We start from the raw sequence: 23,654 nt of genomic DNA, 5'->3' as shown, positions 1-23,654 counted from the left end.
TGTTTCACGAATTTACATACAGGAAAAGTACATTACTCCCTCTGCTTTTCTAAGGTAACAATCCAAAGTACTCATTTCAACACTTCAGCCAAATTAACAAAGGTTCCTTTTTAATGCAAGGAAATAACAGATTAAAAACAAAATAATTAGTAAAATTGAAAGCATCCCAATGCTGGAACTGGTCTGGTTTGTCTTTTTTATATTGTCTCCCATATACTCCCTTAGATATGCTAATGATGAGGCACAGGTACAGAATATATATCAATATTACCCTTTGATATTTAAAATTTATTCTTTGAATTAGTCCAGTTTTTAATTTATTGAAAAATCCATGAATGAGAGATGTAGACAAAAATGTCCTAAAAAAAGGAATTTTAAAGATCTGAGGAAGAAGTTTGCATGGGGGAAGGAGTGTATGGAGGGATGATCGGGAAGACAGCATAGATGGATGAGAAACAAGGAAGGTACTCAGGGCTCTGATGCTTAATTCCCTCCACAAAAGAGGCTTAAGTTCTCAGATTCCCTGGTAAAAATTCCCTAGTAAAAATAGTTTTGTTTTAGAAATATAAACTTTGATCTTATCAGTTCTGAAATCATCTCTACTCTTTCAACCTACACTGTATCTTTTACTGATCTCTTCCTGTAGATGTAAAACAAACTCACTGTAATACTAAGTGGTTCAGACAAATATATGATTTTTTCCATAATAAAAATGAATTTATTCTCCAGGGAAAAATGTTCTGATTTTTAAGAACATTTTCAAAGCAAGTAGTAGGTGCTTACAATTACAAAGAAATGATTTAAGGGCAGAATGTTTGGTTTAAAAGATAAAAATGACATCCTAAAATGACCTTTTTTTTCTTACACACACAAGTATTTACAGCATTAGACACATATCTCCCTCCAACTACTCCAGGAAAAGTTTTTCAATCCTGACAAGAAGAACAAAATTCCCCAAATTCAGTATCTTTTTTTTCTTACCTTATTTAATTTAATGCAGGTATCACCAACAAAAAAAGAAAAACACTGCCACGATATAAGCGTCCTCATTTACAAAAAGCACCAATGTCTACATAAAATAAAGAATTCTTCCAATAACTGGCTAAAACATTTTAAGAATAGAAATTAGCAAAACTTTGATTTCTGTTAACAGGCAGGTTGCAGTGGTATAAGACAAATGCTGTGATTAGGCTAAAAGACCTTTGTATTGCACAAGCAAAAGGGGAAAAAATTAATTTAATGATGCTGCACAGAATAAAATCAGAGAGAAATAAAAGTTATAACTTCTTCCAAAAGGAGCAAGTGACTTTAAAGAGCCTAATTGCAAAGACTGGCAGAGATTCTAATCTTGAGAACAATTACATTAGACACCTCTAAATCGTATCACATTTTAGATTCTATGCCACATATGTCCAAAAGCATAATGGAATATTCTGAATTAAATTTCAGACTCTCAAACATACAAACTACCAGAAATTAGAGGGTATGAGTAATTTTGGTTATCTTTGTTTCTTAAAAGGAACTAAAATACAATCGCAGCCTCAGTCGTGTAACAAAGTAGGAAATTTTTCTAGTTGATATAATTTCACAATTAAAGTTTTCTCTACATTGAATTAGCTGAATTATCAAGCTCAGAATAATCCGTTCCAACATAGCCTTACTTTCATATAGTCTACCAAATCCCATCTTAATAAAAGCAGCAATTCTGAAACAAAGTGCTAGAAATACATGTAAGACAAGAGATGACTTGTGTGTAAAGTTCTAAATAAAATTATAACATTCTCATTAATAGTTACTTTGAAATACTTCTAAATCACTAAAATTAGTAATTCACATGACTATAAAACCAAAGAACTTCCTACCAATAAACTAAAAATATGTGTCTGTGTATACATACGCACAAGCTATCAGCCTGTAAAATAAGAAATTCCAGTTTTTTTAAGCCACTTCTCTTCTACAGGTTGCTTATTCTCATTTTAAAAAGACTGTTTCCTATCAGAACAAATTCTACCATTCACTTTCATGAACTAAACCTAGCTTTGGCTTTATGGCTGTGCCACAAATGTTTCTTAGTAAAATAAAGTTGCCAAGGGCTGAAAAGTAATCAGAAATACATTTTAAAAGGGGAAATTACATTTTCATTTAAGAATAGGAAATTATGCAGTGCCTTGTAAAATCGACTATAGGTAATGGGAAACAGAGGTATCTCACACACACACAAGACATGCTTGCGTGCACAACAGAGTAGTAAGTCATGAGGACAAAAGCAAGGAGAGTGATATATTGGTATTATATCCAGAAAATATAAAGGCTAAACAAAATAATTCCACTCTCAACCTCACTGAATTTTGTAGCTTAATTCACCCTAGACCCTTTGTGGCAAAATATATTTATAGACGTTATTCCCTGTGGTTCTCCCCCAACCCCAGAATGAGCTAATGATAAACTCAATTAAGTGGAAATTGTTTTTGAATCTAAATGAACTTCAATAATCTAACTAGCTGGTAAGGATCTCATAAGCTAAAGAACATAGCTGCTTTGTATATATAGGCAGAGGCAATTCAGCAAGAAATTCAAACTAAGTCTGTCAGATTTTACCAATGTCAATCCTACCCAACAGCAGCCCACCATCCCCTTATAAGAAAAAATGCTTAAGAGTGAAACCCACTCCTCATCTTCTCACCTTGGGGTCGATTTGCTTGAAGTTAGAGTCTTCTTCATCCACCTCGAAATAGAGTTCGGAGGAGGTGACAGAAAGAGTGCCCTTTACTACAACAGAGGGGGCCACAAGCTGAGCTGGTGTGCTCAGGCTAACAGGACCTGCCAAAACCAAAAGAAAAACCACACAAGCTGGAATGACATTTTTCAAAAAATCTAATAGGTTAATAGATTCAAGCAGAAACTTTATTTGATTTTTAAATTCTCACCTCCAGCACCAAACTGTCTGCCAAATCCTTCTACACTTACAAATTCTGTCCACCCCAAATCTTCCTCTGAAAATGCAAAGTTATTAGGGTTCTCATACTAAGAGATTTATAGTAGGTGGTTAATGATAACAGTAAACTAGGATGCAATTATTTTTACAGGGAGTCTGCAAAGCTTTGGTCTAATCTGGTAAGAAGGTGGCTCTACCTAAATAAGTCCTTCCACATTCCATTGAGAAAAGAAGCCTCAGGCTATCAAACAACATGGAACAACAACCAGGAGCAAGGAAGACTCAATAGGCTTTCAAGGCCAGAGGTTAGCTTAGTTTGGCTGAAGCATGATTACAAAAAAGACTGCTAGCTTATTAGTGAAGTGAGAAACGTTACACCATATTCTCTGATAAAGATTTTGTGCCAGGTTGACACAAAACCTCTTCCATAACAACTTTACCCCATGAAAGATTGGTAAAAATACTTCTTTTCTAAGCCTGCCTTTCCACTGTTAAATATTGTTCAATGCTTCCAAATCTAATATTAGTGTAGTTCAGGGACTCTGGGAGTAAACAGCTGGAGGGTGGGTTTCCAAGTGAATGAATTTTTATTGGAATAATCAAATCTCCACAGGGCTTATCAAAGAGACAAATCAGCCTGCTACTGAAAACAATAGATTCACTACAGATAGAAGGGCATAAAGTATATTAGAGCTAAACCTAAAATAAAGGACTAAAAATAGTAATTATATTATATAAATGAATATGTGTATATTCACGTAGAGAGAGACAGAGTAAGAATTTGAAATCCCGTGTCAATTCCTCATTGTACAAATACTATAGGTGAAGAAAACAGCAACAGAAGATTGGCACTTATAGTTCTGAATTAATATAGTGCCTATAAACATGGTACACCTATTCAGGTAATCAATGGATGACTAAGTGTTTCAAAATTCAGATGAATCGACGTTTCCATCGATTGTTAGAGGGTGTTGGTCCTTAATCTCACATCAATCTTAATGTGTGCCAGTAGGACAATAGAAGGGATGCTCTGCAGAGATCAGAGCAGGTTTTGCCCTCTATTCCCAATGTACAAATACATTGTGTTTGCAGATGGGCAGCAGATAGCTGCAGAACAGCCATGATTTCCCAAAGCTCATCCCTATAAATGGATGAAATAAGCAGCTATGTGTTCTTTTGCTGTCTCCTTTGCCCTCTGTACATTAGCATGTAATCCTGAGAAGAAATAACATTTTTTCAATCACTCTCAGACATTCAATTACAGGGTAAGCAGACAGCTGCAGGAGCTAGGGCAGCCTAGGTCCTACAGAAGACCCCTGACAATTTCCACTTCATTTCTAGCCCACACCACTTTATTAGTGTGGATTACTTCTTAATCCTATTGCCATTGTCAAGATTATATAATTAAACTCCCCTTTCACCTCTATTACTGTATGAATGTATTACTAGTAGCAAGAACAGAAGCAAAATAAAGGAGGAGGAAATGGGTAAATAAATGTGAAGGAAAAGGCTAGAGAATAGCAGTGCCCACCTTACTTACTACTCCCATTCTGAATCACTTAACAGTATGCTCCAATTAATTTTATTTTACTTTACAGAGAGGTTTATGGTCATCAGAGAAGATACCATCATCTATTTTCACTTTTCATTATAATTCACTGCATGGTAGCACAGGCTGCAGACACATCAATAAATGAAAAATTCCTAATGCCTTTTCTCTTAAATTAAAATTATCAAAATAGAAGACTGTATAATTTTCACCAATGGAAATTGTAGAATCTTTCAGACTTTCCTCCCAAAGGGAGAGAACCACAGGCATTAAAGAAAAAAAAAGGCATTTAATGAATGACTAAAATTTCAGGCTAAACAAGAGAATTTTTCCCATAAGGGAAGTAAAACTGAAAATCTGCAGAGTGCAAATCAAAATTCCTACATCAGGTAAAATATGTGGATCCTGTGAAAAGCCATAGCATTCTTGGAATGGATTTTTTGAGAGAGTTAAATGTATATGCAGCATGTTCACTAAGACCTGTATATCAAAGCAAATAGCTCATCTGCCTCCAAGCTTTATTTACAAAACAATTGGCAAAATTTTACTGACAGCTCTCATTTTATAGAGATTAGGTAACTCCTGAGGGTGAAGCAATTTTGTTGTTCTGCTTTTAAACTTTTCTTTTATGGTGAAAATGACTCAAAAAAGAAAAAAGATGAGAAGGGTAAAGAAAGTAAAAAGAATGGAAAAATAAAGGGGAAATAGTGTTGACGATTAGGGGGAAAATATTTGGAAGAACAAAAACCATCTTTATTTAAAGTAATTGTGGGCGTAAACTTGGTAGTCCTAGCGGTCACAGATGAAAAAGTAAGTAATTAGGTGCTTATTGGCCCAGAGCTAGCTGAAATATCCATACAACCGGTGAATTTACCAGCGAGATTCTCTAAATCTTTCTCATCCACGGATGACAGAGTATCGTCGTCGCCTTCCAGGAGGATCTCGTTTTCTGAGTTCTGATTTCCTAAAGCCTGACTCTTGATGGACTGTTTTCCTTTAGCGAGGATATCTTCATCTGCAGCTGAAATGAAAAGGAAACAAAGCTGTCCATCAACTCTGGGGCGAGTACTTTTGCAGAGGGGCAGGGAAGTGAGGTAAGGATAGGTGGCCAAAGATGGTCAATCATTTTTACAGAGAGTCATCCACAGGAGGAGAGTGACTGGGATGGCACACAGGCCCCTTCTGACAAACAGGACTCCCCAAGCCTAGTCTAATGTTACCTTGAACAAGCACCCTAATCCCATTAAACGTGACCCTTGCACCGCCCACCGAACCATTTATTTACTTACAGTTAGGGCAAGAGAGGGTTCAAAGGCAGCACATTTTGGGGAAATTAGTAGAAAAAAATAAGAACCCCGTTTTGGAAACAATATCTACTTCATTCTGAAACTTAAGAAAGGCTGGTCATTCCTGCAAATAGTGATTATACTGACAAAACATCGTGAACTTGTCGGGCAGTGGTTGTGGAGGAGAATCTACAAGTAAGAAGGGTCAGAGAGATTCACAGCCAATGAGGGCTGTAAGCCAAATTGTGAAGCCACAGCTGACATCAAACAAGCTATAGCAGCTCTCCGAAGCTGCATCCTCTTTCTTCCAATCCTCCCTCTCACCTTCGGACTGCCCTTGCCCACATTTTACCCCACCCAGACCCCCACTTTAGCCTTTATATAAATATCCAAGACTACGACACTGTGGAAACTAAGTGGAGGCTCAAACACTACCTCCTCCATGTGTTTAAACTAAAAGGCTAAGACACCCCGGGGGCAAACATAACAGAAAGCCCGGGAGGAGAGGCATCTGGGCAAAGAGCCTTACAGGGCCTGAATTGGAACAGCCTGTGGAGAGCAGCGGCACCAGGCTCTCAGGCACTGTGACAAGGCAGCCAGACGGAGAGGAAAGAGGGAAAGGGTACACCAAACCTAGGGAATGAAGAAGAAGCTCTGCAGAGCACCTACAACCAATGACGGAACCAGAAAGAGGAGCAGAGGTGCAGCTGAAAGGACAAAACACTGAAACTCAACAATTTGGACTTCAAAACCCCATGTCCCTTCCAGTGTTAACTCCCACTGCTTTAAGCAGCTTTCTCCTTCAGAAATATAGAAAAGAAGATACTAAATTCTGGACTGTGATTTTTAAAACCTCATAGCGTCCGTCACATAAGGGAAAGTTTAGAATCCTTGCTACACTATTGACATTCCCAGGTTTCCAGTGAGGGAAATTCAGGAGGCAAAGCACCTGATCCTCCCAGGCAGTAGCTATTGATATGGAAATCAGATGGCGAGGCTTTTTGATCCACTGCAGTTTTGGCCTAGGCAAAAGGCCCAAAACCCAGAAAGGATAAAGCCTTCAGTTTCCAGTAACATGGCTAATATCTATCTATATAATTCTTTCTATACAGTTAAACTACATGTATATTACCAAACGTTTTGACAAAACAAAGCTTCTTTGATTTTAATAGATACAATTATGGGTAATATTAAGGGTAAAAGTTTATTTTTTAGCATATTCATGTGAGTTCACAATGTACATCATTTATATACAATGCTAATGGCACAGCTTTAACAGAATATAGGGGCTCTATATTAAATGAGGAAGTCACGGGAAGAAGCTTTCTATATTTAGGTTTTGAATACCATCTATGGGTAAATCAAATTTTGTTTGCCTTCGTACCCACAAATAACAAGCATAGTATGCTGCACACATATGAAAGTCTCAGTAAATATTTTGAAAAATTTTAAAGTATCTAATTAAAATGACTTTATTTTTTAAGCTACAAAGAAATATACCAAAAACTCCCCAATTTTTAGGAAAATAGCAGCATAAGTTGTTATATCATTGTTTATATTTCAAGTATTTATGTTTCCTTACTCTAAAATCATAAACACTGCCCTGAGCCCAAACAAGATATATTCCAATGTACTACCAATGTTATTAAAAATAAATTAGTCACTGAGATATACAAGAGAAATCACCATCTTCTATATTTTCTAATAAATAAAGCAAATCATAATAAAATAACAATTGCCAATCAGATTTTAGTACAAAATCAGTATGTTACATTCTCTTTTTTAGATTTACAATGCCTTCTTCAAAGCAGAAATGATAATAATGCTAATATTAAATAACACCATGTGCTAGGGCGTGTTCAAAACACTTTACATATTCAGCTCATTTAATTCTCATAAACCCTCTGCTAATTTCTCCTTTTCAGATGAGTAAACAGGTGCAGAGAGGTTACATAACTTGCCCAAGGCAACACAGCTAGTAAGAAGTAGAATCAGGAATGAAATCCAAGCATTATGGTAACAGTATCTTAACCACTATATAAATACCAATGTATATATAATTTGAGGATTAGTTTAGTAATTCTTATGTTTCTCATAGTGCCTTTAAAAAGGTTAAGTCAAAATCATAATAAACAAGTTAAGAATACAAAAATACTCATTTCCAAACCTAAATTTGATGAGTATATGACAACCAAATTCAATACCTTGCTCATTACTATCTCTGATTATTACCATACATGTCCTGAAGTACACATACACCAAGCTTACTTGGGGTGAGGGGGGATAGGGGAGGAAAGAAAGGAAAAAAGCTCTTTACTGTGCAAACATTTACAAAAAATGAGAGGAGCCAAGTAGCAATATGCAATGGCTTAAAATAGCTCAGTAAATAAATTCATTCATGTAAATGACTGCTAAATAGAATTTGTTATCCCTTCCAATTGAAACTTAAAAAAATGTTAATATGTTCTCATCATGCTGACACATATTAAAACACAGTAAGTTTTGAATTGAATAAAGTTTTATGAAAAAATTCTGAAGTGCTCTAAGTCTACTGTATGCACAGAAACACCCACTTTAATTTATTTATTTACTTATTTTTACAAGCTCAGATTCTGGAATTGTTCAACCTCAACTGAAAAACCTCTTGTCATGGAAAATATGCAGCTTACTGATATTTAGAATGGTTTTCCTGTAATTAACTCCCCCTTGAGGATTTTAAGTTAGCAGCAGTAAAATTACCAACAGTACTCTAATACACACCACATGCGCTGGTGTTCAATTCTCAGTGGTCTAATAGCTCTCTGCTAAAGAACTTTTTTTTTGTTTGTTTCAAAATTAGAACAAAACTATCCCAAGCATAAAATAAAAGATAATTATCATGTTTATATGTGCTGGGGAAAGTATACTTTTAACTTTTGCTTGCCTTCTACTCAATCATTAAAACAAGTATCAACTGTTTTGATATTTTTTGTGACTATATTCTACACTAGTATAAAAGTTTAATTGGATGAAGTCAGAACACACTTCTGGTTCCATTTCAAAGCTTTGATTCAGATCTTTGCTAGCTAATAAAATTATTACCAAACATGAAAACTATTTAAATTTTTCATATCACCATTAACAGACTGCCTTCATATAGTCTCTCACTTTATTCTGGCTTAATATTTACCCTCATTTAGTAATTAAACTGCAATTGTTACACAAAACTGGAGAAATCTGTCAAAAATTCTTTGTTTGAAAGATGACTTTTTATTCACTGAAGCTAAGAGCAATTAGAGGGCTTAGAAAAAAGCTGGTCCTCAAAATGTAAAGTTCAAGTTCTTTACAGCTAGATCTAGGCATGAGTTGATTCATCCATGCAACACAAGCTAGCTAAGTAAAATTAAAACAGAAAAAGGACACAGAAAAGTGTTCCACCTATGACACATAAAGCCCCTTTTAAAACTCCACTGCAACAGTGAAATGGAGTCAGCAATAGTCCATATTACAGTAAAAGAAGTGTATACATGAGGAATTAGCCACCTTAAAAAAAATACTACTGGAATAACAAAGTGGCCTCAAATATAAATAAAATGAATACGAGTATCCACTTAATGTGATGTGAAATACCTATATCATAACTGCTTATCCTGAATAAGACACATAAAGAATATCTTATACACAACTACTATCCTAAACTTTAGAGTTAATGCAATTTCCAAAGGGTTCCAAGTCAAGAAAATTTAGAAAAATCAGTGAAAATACAAAAGATGATTAGGAGATTAGAAGATAAGCCAAGTCCATCTCCTAACAATCATGGGTTCCCCAAAAGCTTTGGTTACGGAACCTAATATATGTTGATCCAAATAAGGAAGCAACAGTATCTGGCATTATTGAAGTTGTGAGAGAATGGCATGATTTAAGATCTTTACATGGTTTGTCATCCCAAGAAAACCAGATGAGTTACTTGTATCATTCCATATGATCACAAGATACTTCTTAAACAATGTTAAATCCTCCTCATATATTTCCATCAGCATGCACATTCTCTACAAAATTAAAATGTCTTGAATTCAATAGGATTCTACTGCTTAACTGTTTATTATTTGAATTAAAACCACTCTTTCTACCATTTAAAACATTTTTTACATGGCTTTAATTTAAATGTAAAGTTCCCATTATATTTAACAATGAATTTTAGAAGACAGTATAGCACTACAGTAAGAAAATCTGATTAGTCATCAGTTAACCTGGGCTTTAGTCCTGTATCCACCAAGAATTATGTGGCTTTTTGTTTCCTCAGTTTCCTTATTTATAAAGAATAAAGTTAGATTAGACTTTAGCCTTTGGTTCTTTCCAGATCTAAAATGTTCTGACAATAAATAATAAATGTTCTGACAAACTGGGCCCTGTGCATTAGGAGAATGTTACAAATCATGACAACTAATTTCTAATAAATTTTAAACTATAAAATGCAAGACAATGTCCTCAAGAATCAAATACCCACCTCTGCTTGCTGCTGCTAATTTCCATAAAGAATATTTAATAATAAGAGGAAGTATTAATTTTAATTTAAAAATATGACTCAGTTTCTGCAAAGTTAAAGGAATCTCCCATTACAAAATGACTTTTATAAATAACCACTTTGGAGGGTCTCTCTTTGAAAAATTACCTAAGGCCCTTTTCCCCAAGCAAGTTAATGTGAACTTGGGAAGGGCAATTAAATTGTCAGAATTAAAAAATTTGTTTTTAACTAGAAGGTAGCCAGAAGTAGAGTCATGGGGCTAGTATTGATCGCCCGAACAGAGAACATCACTCTTCAGGTATTTACTCTGCCACCTTTACACCAGAGGCTTTCCTTCAAATCAAATCAATCTATAAAAAAGATGGCTCTTACTACTAAAATACATAACTAATCTCCAATGGCATTTCTATTTACATGTTTCCCTTTGATAATAATAATATAGTTTGTGATGTTTTAAGAATCTGCATTAAACAACATCCTGTCTCCTTAGTTAAATCAATTATAAATAAAAGTGAGAAGTCCTAAAACAGTATACAACTGACACACTATCCTCAGTAATACCTATTTTAAATATTCAAATTCAACACTGAAGCATAGTATTTATCCATACTAGATTCTGTAGTTTCAACTGCTTTTTGATCACATCAACTGTTTTGTTTTGCTAACTTGATTTTTAATATGTTTATTTTCATTAACTTCTTACTGTTATTAAATTAAGGATAAAGGCGCAAGAGTTTCATAATTAACACAAAATTAAAACTGGATGTTACCTATAAGATGCTTTATTTAATAAAAAATTAAAAACTTAAGTTCTTGACTTACATAATGAATTAGCATAAACTATGCTGATACGAAACTATACCACTGTACAATCTATGTGCTGAGTTTTAAAACCATTGTCTAATATTCATTATTTAAAATAAAAAATATATACAAAGTATGACAACAAAAGATTTATATTTTATCAAAAAATGTTATATTAAATATTACATATCTCCTTAAGTGGAAGACCACTGAAGCATCTCCTCCACATTTAGTTTTTAAAAGCATATATTTCAATTTAAATTTTTGTTTTCAACCTTTCAGAGTATTTTAATCACTGTAAGATCCATGTACAATATTGTCAAATAAGATGGAATTACATAAAGTGCTTAATTTTACTTCCCTCAATTTAATAAATATTATATTAACTTTTCAATTACTGTTTGGAGTCATTAGAGTGAATTCTACACAGGATAAAAAAAAGTTCTAAAAGACAGTAAGCACTGCAATGCTTACTAAATATTTTTTTTTTTAACCAGCCTCCTGGCAACACAAAAAGGTGGCATAATAGTATTTTAAAAGGTAAAGTTCAGTAACAATGAAATCAAATTTATTTATTATGTAAAATTCTGTAATTTCCCAAAATGGTTGCATGTATTATTTTTGGTTAATGATGGATTTTAATAAGCTCCATATTAAATCTATACCACAAATTTTAAATTCAGTTATTGATATTTCTCTCCAAATAAAGGATTAACAGATTGCCTATGTATCAGTTTTAGAAAACAAGGCCCTGTCTCCAGATATAAAAGGAAAAATTTTCATAAAAACATTTTTATTGTCACTGATAGACTTCAGACTTCACAACTCAATGTTAAATGAATTAAGAAGACAGAAAGGTACTTATTAAATTTTAAGTTCACATAGTAACATCTGTTTGATTGAAAAGTATAAAACTGCAAAAAGGCTGATTTTTTTTTTAATGTAAGAGTCATTAGCCAAAAGCAAAAAAAAAAAAAAAAAAAAGAAAGAAAGGAAAAAATATATGTAACTGTGAAATCTATAGTACCACATAAAAAGCACATGAACCCTAAAAGCAAAAGTGGCCTAATTAATTCTACATCTTATTTCTTCTTCCCCACCTCCTGTAGTTGAAGATGTAGGGCCCTCAGACTATTATTGCTTTTAGATCACTTTGTTATTGACTATTCTCTGTATGATCATTTATTTTAAAGGACTGATGTCACATTTGGTGTTATATCTGATGACATATTGTGGACATTTTCTTCCAGAAATGGCTCTTTAAGGCTGAGTGCAAGAGGTTAAGCTGCCTGACTGAGGCCAAACCTAAGATCACAGACTTTTAATCTAAATTCTTAATATCCTTATTGAATGTAATTTCACATTTATTTTGTATACTACATACTATCATTTAACCATAAACTGATGCGTGTTAAACCAATACCTTGAAAAAAGGGAATTAAAACTATCTTATTAAAAAATAACCAATTTACATTTTATAAAATCAAAATTATTTTAATATAGAGAGGAGCTTTCCCCCCTTAATCAATGTATCTTAATTGGATTTCAAAGGGATAAAATATTAAGTGAAACCCTATGATCAGAGAGAGTATATTATTAAATCCAAAGGCTTTTTCAGTTTTCTCCAATTTGTTCATCAGGCTTTTCCCTAATCTGAATCACAGTGATATGCATTATATCAAAAAAGGAAAAATGTTTTGTTAAGCTTTGATAACAAGATGATGCAGAATGGGAACATATGAAAATAATGTGTATTCTCTTTTTCCAGGAGCCATCCATCACACCCATCTACAAATCAAGGCTCAGAAAGTATCTGGGCGCTTGGACATTTATTACCATCTCTCCCACTTCATAATCTCATGCTAAAATACCATGGTTGAAGGAAAACCATATACACACAGCAGAACCTGGAAACCTATTTGGTTTGTAAATGCTGTGTTTCTGATATTCATGGATTTAAGGCAGGCGTCCTGGATTAATTTACTCAAAGCTGAATGTGTTGCTTAAAAAGAGAAATATTTTATCCTCCTACTCTGAAACAAAGAGTCTGCGTTAAGTAAGTTTTGCATGTGTAACATAATAAATAAATCCACTTGACACCATAATTCAATAGGAACCTACACTAACTGTAAAAAACTTAACTTCTCTTTCTGGGGTGAGTAACTATGAGATGTGGCATAGACCATTTTACAGTGCCTTGTAATAATGAAGTTATGCTCTTCATTACCAAGTACTGTACCTGCTGCTATTGGCAAGGAGTGGTTTATACACTGACCATGCTCCACGGCTGTTTTTAGTGTCGCTTCAGGATGTGTCGATCCTAGAGGGTTACGCACAAATCGTCGCCGGCGCCGCAAGTCATCTTCCCAGTGGTCAAGGCGCCAGAACTCACGAGGACGACTACAATGAAACAGAGAAGCCACATATGTTAGCAATTATCAAACAGCGTGGTAGCACTGAATTTCTGCATAAAGCTCTCCTTGTTTGCTCTGCCTTTTTTTTCCCCCTCCCCTTCCTCTTAATTCTCCTTCCACCTCACACTCCCCTTTTCTGCAATCTTTAACTTAGGTATGTCCTTGAAAATAACAATATCACCTTCCAGTCTAAGGAACTCCTTTTCCTTTTTCTTGGAAGGTGAAATGAGCACTAAATACATCATTTTAAAATGAATTGCTGACAGTGTGATCAGTTTCCCCACACTCTAGTGGCATGTGCTCTGATTTCAGCCTCATTTCAGCCTCAGCAGGGCACCTTTCTCTGTGGCTGCATTTATAAACCAGAATAGGGAAAAGGCTATTATAAATATGGTATAGCATTACCTATATTAATCAAAGTCTGTCCCCCTTCATTTTTCTTCCTAATTTGTGCCTTTTTGCACAAGGTCAGTAAATCATACCATGAATTCTTGGTCCAGAAAGTGTTAACTTTAATGAATATCTCAGTTACATGGTTATGTATGTGATAATAAAATATTACTCTGTTTAGATGTGCAGGAATTTAATTAAAATAATCTCTTAAAATATTCATTACATTTAGCCCCTGAGGCTTAGAACAACACAAGAAAATGCATTTCTTTTCCATTTACTGTTTTTAAATAAACCATTCCTATAGAGTGAAATAGCAATCTATTTTCAAGCAAATCAGATTGGATTTCTGTTTTATGTAGTGTGTTTTTATATTTAATTAAAAACTACATGCTATATGATGTGCAATAATTGCTATATCAAAAGCATACTTTTGGAAATGTATTTTTTAAAGGGTTCTACTATATTTTCCCCAATTATGTAGATCTTTTATATGGCAATATATAAATGTCAACTCTCCCTCTTATTAACTAATCATAATCTAGCATGGTGGAAAATATAAGGAAAATACCACTATGAAGTTTTTTCTGTTACAGTAAAAAAAAAATCTGCACAATACATTTATTCACTAAAGATACGCAGCATGAAAATTTCTAAGCTTCAACAATTAAAAAATTCATCATCAAAACTTCTGTAAGGAATAACTAATACAAAATAAAATTGCACTTGTAATTCATGAGCTAATAAAATTGTACCTGTCAGCTTTGACATATTAGTAGTCTTGACCAACTGACAGTCCCAAAATACTCACTTAAAAGGAACTCTTATTTTGATGTTTTAGAGATGTTATCTTAAAAAATTCAAAACAGATTTGTAAATAAGCCCTTTATAGATTAAAAATTATCTCAGGTTAATAAAAGCATAGACAACAAACACCACATTATTGAAAGAATAATAGAATATTATTATTGAAGAATAATAGAAACCCAATGGTCTTTTATGAGAAAGCCGGGGACACAATGAGAACATCAAAAATGTCCTTTGTTGATTTTAATCATGCCCAAAGAGGAGATATAATGTAATCAAATGGAATGCAAAAAAAGTGTTAGAACAGCAGTCCTCAAAGAGAAAAATTAAAAAGCTCTTTTATTCTTTTTTATACTGCTGTCTACAGTTTAAATGAAAACTATTATAATACCATTTAAAAACAAGTAAGAAGCACCTACAGAATACACACATAATAAGCAAAAGACAACAGTTGTTTGAACTCAATTAATAAAATTCTCCTTAGGTGAAAGGGGAAAAGACGGTACACAGATGGCTACGTGTATGGCTTTGATAGTCATGGAGCTTGGATAGGCACTTCATCATTCTGCCTACCTACATTTATCTGTTAAAATTATTATCAAATATCAGCCAGGATGCAGTCGTGAATCACAGGCTGCTCCTCGTCTTCAGGGGAATGATACAATGAGGGTCTATTCATCAGTGCGGCAATCGGCACAAGTAATTAGTTCCCTAGACTGAGATCTCCTACAAAGCCTATTTCAGTCAGCACCACAAACATATGACGATGTAAAGCTAATGAAAGCTGCTAAAATTTGTTAACCTTTTCTGCCATCAATCCTTCTAATATTCTGTGCTTCAGTATTATGCAAAGGTGGTAAATTATTAATTTGTCATTCATCCATCCTTCTGAATTTTGAGTCAAATTAAATGATATCATTTTTCTTGATAACAATTAAAATTATAAGAGATGTTAAGTTGCTATTACAAAATTATTACTAAATTAGGTAACAATGCGTTCTAGTATAATGCATGAGGGTAAAGTCAAATCCAACGGCTACTAAAGCACGTGAGCAATATTTTTTGTCAGATAGTAGAAAAATCAGAGGAATTTTAAAAGCATTCACAAATTAGCAAGTAACTCAAACAATATCTACAAGAGTAATAATCAAAATTAGGAGGAAATAGAACTATGATATTTATTTTTGTGCTCTTTAATACTAACAAAATTGGTCTCAGTGGTGACAACTGGCAAAAATAAAAGCCCCAATATATCAGGAACTAAGAATTTGTTCATATGGTAGAAAAATATTTAAGGTAAGTTTCATCTTCAAACATATACGTAGTATCAAAAATTTAAAAATACTTAGATACAATCCAAAAAAAACCCAATAAAGAACTTTATACTTCAGCATGATAATGTTTACAATATCCTGAAGCTAAAACTCAGACTACCTTTCTCAATACAAGTAGGAACAATTTAAAATCATCTGAAGACAAAGCAAAAATCACTTATTTCAGAGCACAAATCTAGAATGTATTACAAAAATCACCCAGAGAGCCCAACAATTTCAATATATTTTCTTGAGAGTCTCTTCATTATAAAGCACTGCTTCAGGTGATATAGGATACAAACCCTCAAGGAACTTACTCATAATCGAATAGCTATTAGCCTCATTTGGAAAAAAACAGCATTTATCATACAGTTTCTGATGCTGCGAGTAATACATGTTCTTTGGGGGAAAAGTCACACTCATTTTTTTCAAATAAGGGTAATTACTAGCATGTTTTAAGTCATTTACATAGGAACAGACCAACATTTTATCCCTCCAATCCTGTTCCCTCCAATAATATACACTCTTAGTATTAAGTTCTATCACTGAAAAAATGAGGCATGCTTTGTCACTTTAGAACAGTATTGGAAAGGAGAATGTGTAGGTTTCACTCACCAACTTTCTGTAAGTTTTGATCATTCACATAAACACTGCACTCTCATTTAAGAAATAATTCCACACCCTCCCCAAAAGCCCCTTGTAGAGGAAAGAGGATAAGAAATTATCAAATTTGGAATAATCAAGACAACTGTCTTCCCATAAGGTTATGAATTAACTAAATAAGTTATTGTATATTTTTAGAGTTATCATCAATGGCATGGCTAGAAAAATTTTAAAAACATCAGGTATTCAGAAACTGTTGACCAAATACAAGCATGGTTAAGATGAGAAATTACTTATTCTGAGAGTTTACAGGTATATATACCTGAATCACTATATTCCTTTATATATCTGTACCTATCCAAAAAATTATATGAATACAACATAATGCCAAATTCACAAACATTATCTGTATCACTTCTACCAGTAATTAAATCTTACCACATAAGATCTGGAAATAAAACCTTCTGTATAAAAGGTGCTGTAGGTGCTGTACTTAAGTATCCTATTAGTACATAACCTCCAAGTCTAAAATCTTTAATAGAAATACACGTTTTTGAAAAGTTGTGGATGACACTAAAATTAAATGTTCTAACTCTTCTTTCTAAATGTTTTCCCCCAATTCTATGACCTAATTTCAAAATCGGAGATTAAAATTACAACTGTCTTTTTCTAATTATAAGTCAATGAATTGCCTTTCTACCTTTTAAAAAAACTTTACACTTATGTGTTTGTAACATACACCTTTAATACATCATTGCAATCTACATAAAAGAATATAAAACAATGCCATTTTAATATATAGAATATGTATTTTCTGTTCTATAAGAACAGAATCAAATAGATTGTTGAAATATATCTTAGAGGGAAATAAACTCAAACATTAATAGTCTATTAATTCCCTTTCTGATATCAAGTGTGGTTAGTGATTTGATGAGGTGAAACAAATGAATTAAGTATGACCCAAATGAGAATCAGGTGGAAAGGGCAGAAGCAAAACAGTGAATCAGTAACTAAAGTATGATACACTTTCTTCCTCTAATATTTAAATGGCTCAACTATAAATAATCTATTATTTTTCACATGTAAATTAGAAGACTTTATTTTTTTCAAATTTTTTAAAATATATATTTATTTTTGACAGAGACACAGAGAGACAGTGCATGAGCTAGGGAGGGGCAGAGAGACAGAGATACAGAATCTGAAGCAGACTCCATGCTCTGAGCTGTCAGCACACAGCTTGACACAGGGCTTGAACTCATCAACCTGCAAGATCATGACCTGAGCCGAAGTCGGACGCTTAAACAACTAAGCCACCCAGGAGCCCCCAGAAGACTTTATAAAGTTCAATTTTTTTGCGAAAAATATGGCAAGCCAATTAGCCAATTAATAATGTATATATGGATGAATATGGAACTAGAATCCTAAAACATTTTCTAATAAAACTGATTGACTCTTACCTTGAGCCAGCTGCTAAGAATACAAAGGTTAATAAGATATTATCCCTGGCCTCGTGGAGAAGACAGATGTAAAAATGATGAGAATTCAAAAAAACTTTGTGTAAGGGGGGAGCTGGGTGGCTCAGTCGGTTAAGTGTCAGATTTCAGCTCAGGTCATGACCTCATGGTTCATAAGTTCGAGCTCCACATCGAGCTCTCTGCTGTCAGCAGAGCCTGCCTGGGATCCTCTGTCCCCTCTTTCTATGCCCCATCCCCACTCATGTGCTCTTTGTCAAAAATAAATGGACATTAAAAAAACAAAAACAAAAAAATTGTTTGGAACAGAGCAGAGCTCTATTAAATAGCTAGTAAACTGCACAACTCCAGGGGGCAGTGTTCACATCAAGATTTGTATGATACTCCTGGAGTTGTGCAATGCTCATTTTGTATTTCTATATGAACAGCCTTTAGAATGATAGGGTGTTATGAGAACACTTTATCTTTTTCCCTCTCCATACAATGTTCAGACTCCTTCCTTTCTCTCCCAGAGTTAAATATAATCTTGGGGAAAAAGAACAGAACAAGGCCCTTCAGACACTATCAGTAGCAGAAAAGGTGTTCAGACCAGGACTGACATTGTGAAAAAATAAAAAAAAAACAGGCAAAATTCAATGTACAAAAGAAAATAATCAAGAACAAAAAAACAAAAAAGAAACATTAATATTTATTTCACTGAAATCATTAAGTTCATAATTGATTTATTAAAGCAATTTTTGATATTATTCTGTTATAGTAAAACAGCATTAATTACTAAAATGAGTAGTAGCTATGTATGTATTCCAATTATTGCATAACCGAATTGTATTGACACTTACTCAAATTAGTGAGATACACCTATGTTTGCCATCTTACTGTTTTTAGTGTCATTTTCATGTAACTTGGATCTACATCAATAAAAGAATGCTAGTTTTAAAGAGAAAAACTGTCACAATGAAATTATATTAGAAAAATGTCCCATTTTCCATCTTACCCACTTCCTTGTGACAATATCTGATAAATCTTGATAGTCTTAACAAAAGTCAGCAATAAATTCTTCTGGCTAGAAGAAAAGTTCTAAATACTAGTCAATTTTAGTACCTCACATTTTGTTCTAAAAATTTTATATTACCTGTTTTTTTAATTCCTGTATCTGGCTCGCTTTCATTTCCATATTTTTAGATTAAAAATTAATGCTAGATATTAGTTACAACTTAAACAAATGGTAACCTCTAAAAAGAAGTAGACATTATCATTGTACTGTCAGCTAGAAGATAAAAGTGCTTAAGTTCTAGAAGGGTTTCACTTTCTGCATAAATCTTGGTGAAATAATGTTCAGGTACTATAGGGTATCACATAATAAAAGAGAATGCTTTATCTCACAAACTGAAATCTACTGTGCCTTCATGCAGATAGATAGAAAGAATATTAACTAAAGCCTCTATTTACCAAGTACCAACCATAACTCAAATGCAGGTGATCTATGCACTGTGCTGTCTTAACAAAAATAAAAGGAAAAAAAAAAAAAAAAAACCCTTCAACTACACAGATCCAATAGGAGACATCTTCTAAAGCATAATTCTTTCTTTACTGAGGCCTGATATAGAATCACTAGAAAATTGTATATACTATTTAATTATGTAAAACTATATTTTATGTAGTCATGAATTTCTTTGTGGTACTACTCAATGTAATTCTCTGTTAGCTTTTAGAGACATGTAGATACCCATCTTCAACTAGTTATTTACTTAGAATATTTTATAAAAATATAATTGTGTAACAATTGTTTAAAAAACAATCCCATAGTTTTCCTAGCTCCTATTAGCCTGTTAATCATTTCTTTATTTACTTAGCATTTTTACCAAGAAGTAAGCAAAATTATAAGAAAATAACAATCTAGTGTTAATTGTCCTACCAATTAAAACTCTAACAAAAGACAAATGCAAAAAAAAATTAAACAGTGTTGTTGAATACTAGAATCCCCAAAACTCACCGAGTAGCCATACTATTTAGACAAATCTGATCTATTTTCTCCAAAAATCTGATTAAAAAAAAGTAATTCACCAAACATCTATTTAGTGCCAACTCTGTACCAGTCTTGGTACATCCATATAAATTGTGCTTTTATAATTTTTTATGTTATAATCAGGATAAAAAAAATCATCACATATCAAAAATAATACAACTTAAAATAGACAGCATTTGGGGCACCTGGGTGGCTCAGTTGGCTGAGCATCTGACTCTTGGTTTTGGCTTAGGTCATGGTCTCACAGTTCATGAGTTTCAGTCCCACACTGGGCTCTGCACTGACAGTGTGGAGCCTGCTTGGGATTCTGTCTCTCTCCCTCTCTGCTCTTCCCTGCCTTTCTCTTTCAAAATAAAATAAAATTAAAATTAAATAAAATAGCATTTATTCCATTGGACTACTCTGTGCTAGATACTGTATTCTTTTGAACACATTATTACCAAGTCTCACAACAACACTGCCATAACTAGATACTGTTATTTTTATTTTAAAGAAACAAAGAAGAAACGAAGTCTTACCCATCAGTAGTAAATAATAAGTCTATGGGCTTCAAAGCCTATGAGCTTTCACATAACATTTCCTCTAGAAATTCACTGGATACCATTATAGCTATGATCAAAGTTCTAATTAACCCTGCCTGAGAGGACTGAGGATTTCATTAAGGTTTTAATGAGGATCTATTTTGTAAGTTCCATGAGGACAAGCGTTTGTGTCCATCTAATTCAGTGACCAAGCACAGTAACTGGAACAAAGGAGGCACTTAATAAATAACCAATTAAGGAATGAACAAGCTGACTCTTTAAAGAAACTTAAATGATAAACAGGAGTCTGCTGGGCAAAATGGAAAAGGCATTCCAAGCAGAGGAAAGAGCATGGACAGTGGCATAAAGACATAAAAAGGCACCTTTATCTAAACAAGTTTGGGTAACAAAGATCATTTCAAGGCAACTTAGGAGTGTCAAAAGCTAAGTCAGGAAATATAGGTTTAGAACCAGATTTAAAAAGGCCTTGTATAATTAACTAAAGTAATCTTTACATCTTATACTCAACAGTCAACCAAGCTTTCTCAATAAAGAACTAATATGATCAGCTTTATGTTATGTGGGTGGCAGCGATCTAAAAAAAGGCAGTGGGGATGGAGGCTAAAGCTAAGATTCAAGTGACCTATCTGAAGGGGAAGAGATAAGATTTTGTGAGACATTCAATATGGAAGGTTAGGAAAGAGGAGATAATGAGAACAAAACTGAGGTTTGTGATAAAAGGGTAAAAATACTATTTAACTGAAATGATGTAGGTTAAGTAGCTGTGGTTGGGAGAATCATGTCCTGGACACCTAATAATGTCTAGGCAGAAATGTCTAATAACTAATCACTACAACTTGGGAACTCAAAAAGCAGTCTGAGCAGTGTTGGGAGTGAGGAACTTAGATATTCATCTAACAAAAATTTCCTGAGAGCTAAGTATGTGCTACATCCAGAGAAAACTATATTGAAAGGACAGGAGAAAAGTGAAAATAAAATCTGGGAAATTCCAATATTTAAAAAAGTTGCAGATGAAAGGATCACTTAAATAGAGAAGAAAATGTTCCATATAATCAAGATAATAAGAGAACCAAAATAGAATGGTGCCAAAAAAGACAAAGCAGCAAAGACTCTTCACAGAAGTGAGTGGGCAGCAATACTGAATTCTGCATAAGAATGTTTAGAAGGATGGGGTGCCTGCCTGGCTCAGTTGGTGGAGCATGAGAGGCTGACCCTAGGGTTTTAGTTTGAACCCCACGTTGGGTGTAGAGGTTACTTAAAAATATATTTTTTAAATTGGTTTAAAGTTTATTTATTTTTAGAAAGAGCACAAGCAGGGGAGGAGCAGAGAGAGACACAGAATCAGAAGCAGGCTCCAGGCTCTGAGCTGTCAGCACAGAGCCCAGCGCAGGGCTTGAACTCACGAACCATGAGATCATGAAATGAGCCAAAGTCAGATGCTTAACCAACTGAGCCACCAAGGTGACCTAAAAATAAAATCCTTTAAAGACTTTTTTTTTAATGTTTATTTTTGAGAGTGAGAGAGCACGAGCAGGGGAGGGGCAGAGACAGAGGGAGACAGAGAATCCCAACAAGGCTCCATGCTGCCAGCGCAAAGCCTGACGTGGGGCTAGAGCCAGTGAACCGTGAGACCATGACCTGAGCTGATGTATGGTTCAACTGAATGAGCCACCCAGGCGCCCCTAAAATAAAATCTTTTTAAAAAATGTTTATAAGGATGAAGAATGAAGGAAAGCTTTTATGTTTTTGTGTTTTAAGATATATACCTTAGGTGTGTCAGGGTGGCTCAGTCAGTTAAGCATCCGACTTCAGCTCAGGTCATGATCTCCCTGATCGTGAGATCAAGCCCCACATCGGGCTCTGTGCTGACAGCTCACAGCCTGGAGCCTGCTTTGGATTCTGTGTCTCCCTGTCTCTCTGCCCCTCCCCCACTCACGCTCTGTCTCTCTCTCTCAAAAATAAACATTAAAAAAAAGATATATAATTTATATGCCATCATAATGTCTACCTGTTCAAAGTGTACAATCCAATAGTTTTTAGTATACTTACAGAGTTGTGCAACCATCACCAAAATCTAATTCTAAAATATGTTTATTTCCACTAAGGAAATCCCATACCCCATACCAGTTATTTCCCATTTTTCCTTCCTTGACAATGGACACACAGAATATTTCACAGTATGCAGGGCAGAAGGTAGGTGAATGTGTCTGCTCTGGCCTGGATCTTCTAAAGTCTGGACTAAATTTAAAATAAGACAAACTGTAAGGGATTGATAAAAGACATTTTTATTCATATTGGAATTTTCTGGAGAGCCTAAGGGCTATGAGAATATGTTATTTATAAAAAAAAAACATCCCCAGAGACTATTAAAATAAAATTTATAATTAGTTCATATAAGGTATATAATAACTAAAGTTTTAGAGTGATTTATATTAAAAGCCAATAATCTTTAAAATTTCTGGACATGATATAAAACTATTTTGGCTTCATTTATTTAAAAGGACTTAAAATTAATCACCTTAGCCCCACCATATACTAGATCTATGATTTCTACATAAATCACTGATCATCTTTGGGTTTCTATTGCTTTATATGAAATAACTGTAACTTGTTTAAAGCCCACCTCATAGGGTTGCAGTGATGAATCAAATGAAACGGAGTTGTGAAATGGCTTCAATAACAGTAAAATGCTATGTAAATATAAGGTATTATTTTTAATTAGTAATGAATTTAAGTATTTGGCTACTTCTACATGCCATTATTTTGGTAAAGCATGTGTTCAAGTGGTATCACCAGCTACTTCAACCATGATTTAAAAATAAAAACATGGGGTGCCTGGGTGGCTCAGTAGGTTAAGCATCTGACTTTGGCTCAGGTCATGATCTCACGGTCCATGGGTTCAAGCCCCACGTCAGGCTCTGTGCTGACAGCTCAGAGCCTGGAGCCTGTTTCAGATTCTGTGTCTTCCTCTCTCTCTGACCCTCCCCTACTCACACTGTCTCTCTCTCT

General features: G+C 34.1%; 1 protein-coding gene across 7 annotated transcripts in view; it reads right to left on the bottom strand.

Annotated features, from left to right (window-relative positions):
* LRBA (LPS responsive beige-like anchor protein) overlaps positions 1 to 23,654 on the bottom strand; it is a 785,650-nt gene that overhangs the window by 290,382 nt on the left and 471,614 nt on the right. For 5 of the 7 annotated variants that reach the window (XM_045465918.1, XM_045465937.1, XM_045465946.1 and 2 more), the window contains exons 38-40: positions 13,318 to 13,478; positions 5,359 to 5,505; positions 2,684 to 2,820 (exon numbers count right to left, since the gene is read on the bottom strand). In XM_045465918.1, coding sequence (XP_045321874.1) covers positions 2,684 to 2,820; positions 5,359 to 5,505; positions 13,318 to 13,478 — 445 coding nt within the window. The remainder of the gene's footprint in view (positions 1 to 2,683; positions 2,821 to 5,358; positions 5,506 to 13,317; positions 13,479 to 23,654) is intronic. The other 2 variants (XM_045465959.1, XM_045465967.1) reach the window with 1 other exon arrangement.

The sequence above is a fragment of the Leopardus geoffroyi genome, chromosome B1 (assembly GCF_018350155.1).
Source record: "Leopardus geoffroyi isolate Oge1 chromosome B1, O.geoffroyi_Oge1_pat1.0, whole genome shotgun sequence".
NCBI classification, from domain to species: Eukaryota; Metazoa; Chordata; class Mammalia; order Carnivora; family Felidae; genus Leopardus; species Leopardus geoffroyi.
The sequence above is the reverse complement of the archived record's forward strand: the minus strand, read 5'-3'. Positions and strand labels throughout refer to the sequence as shown.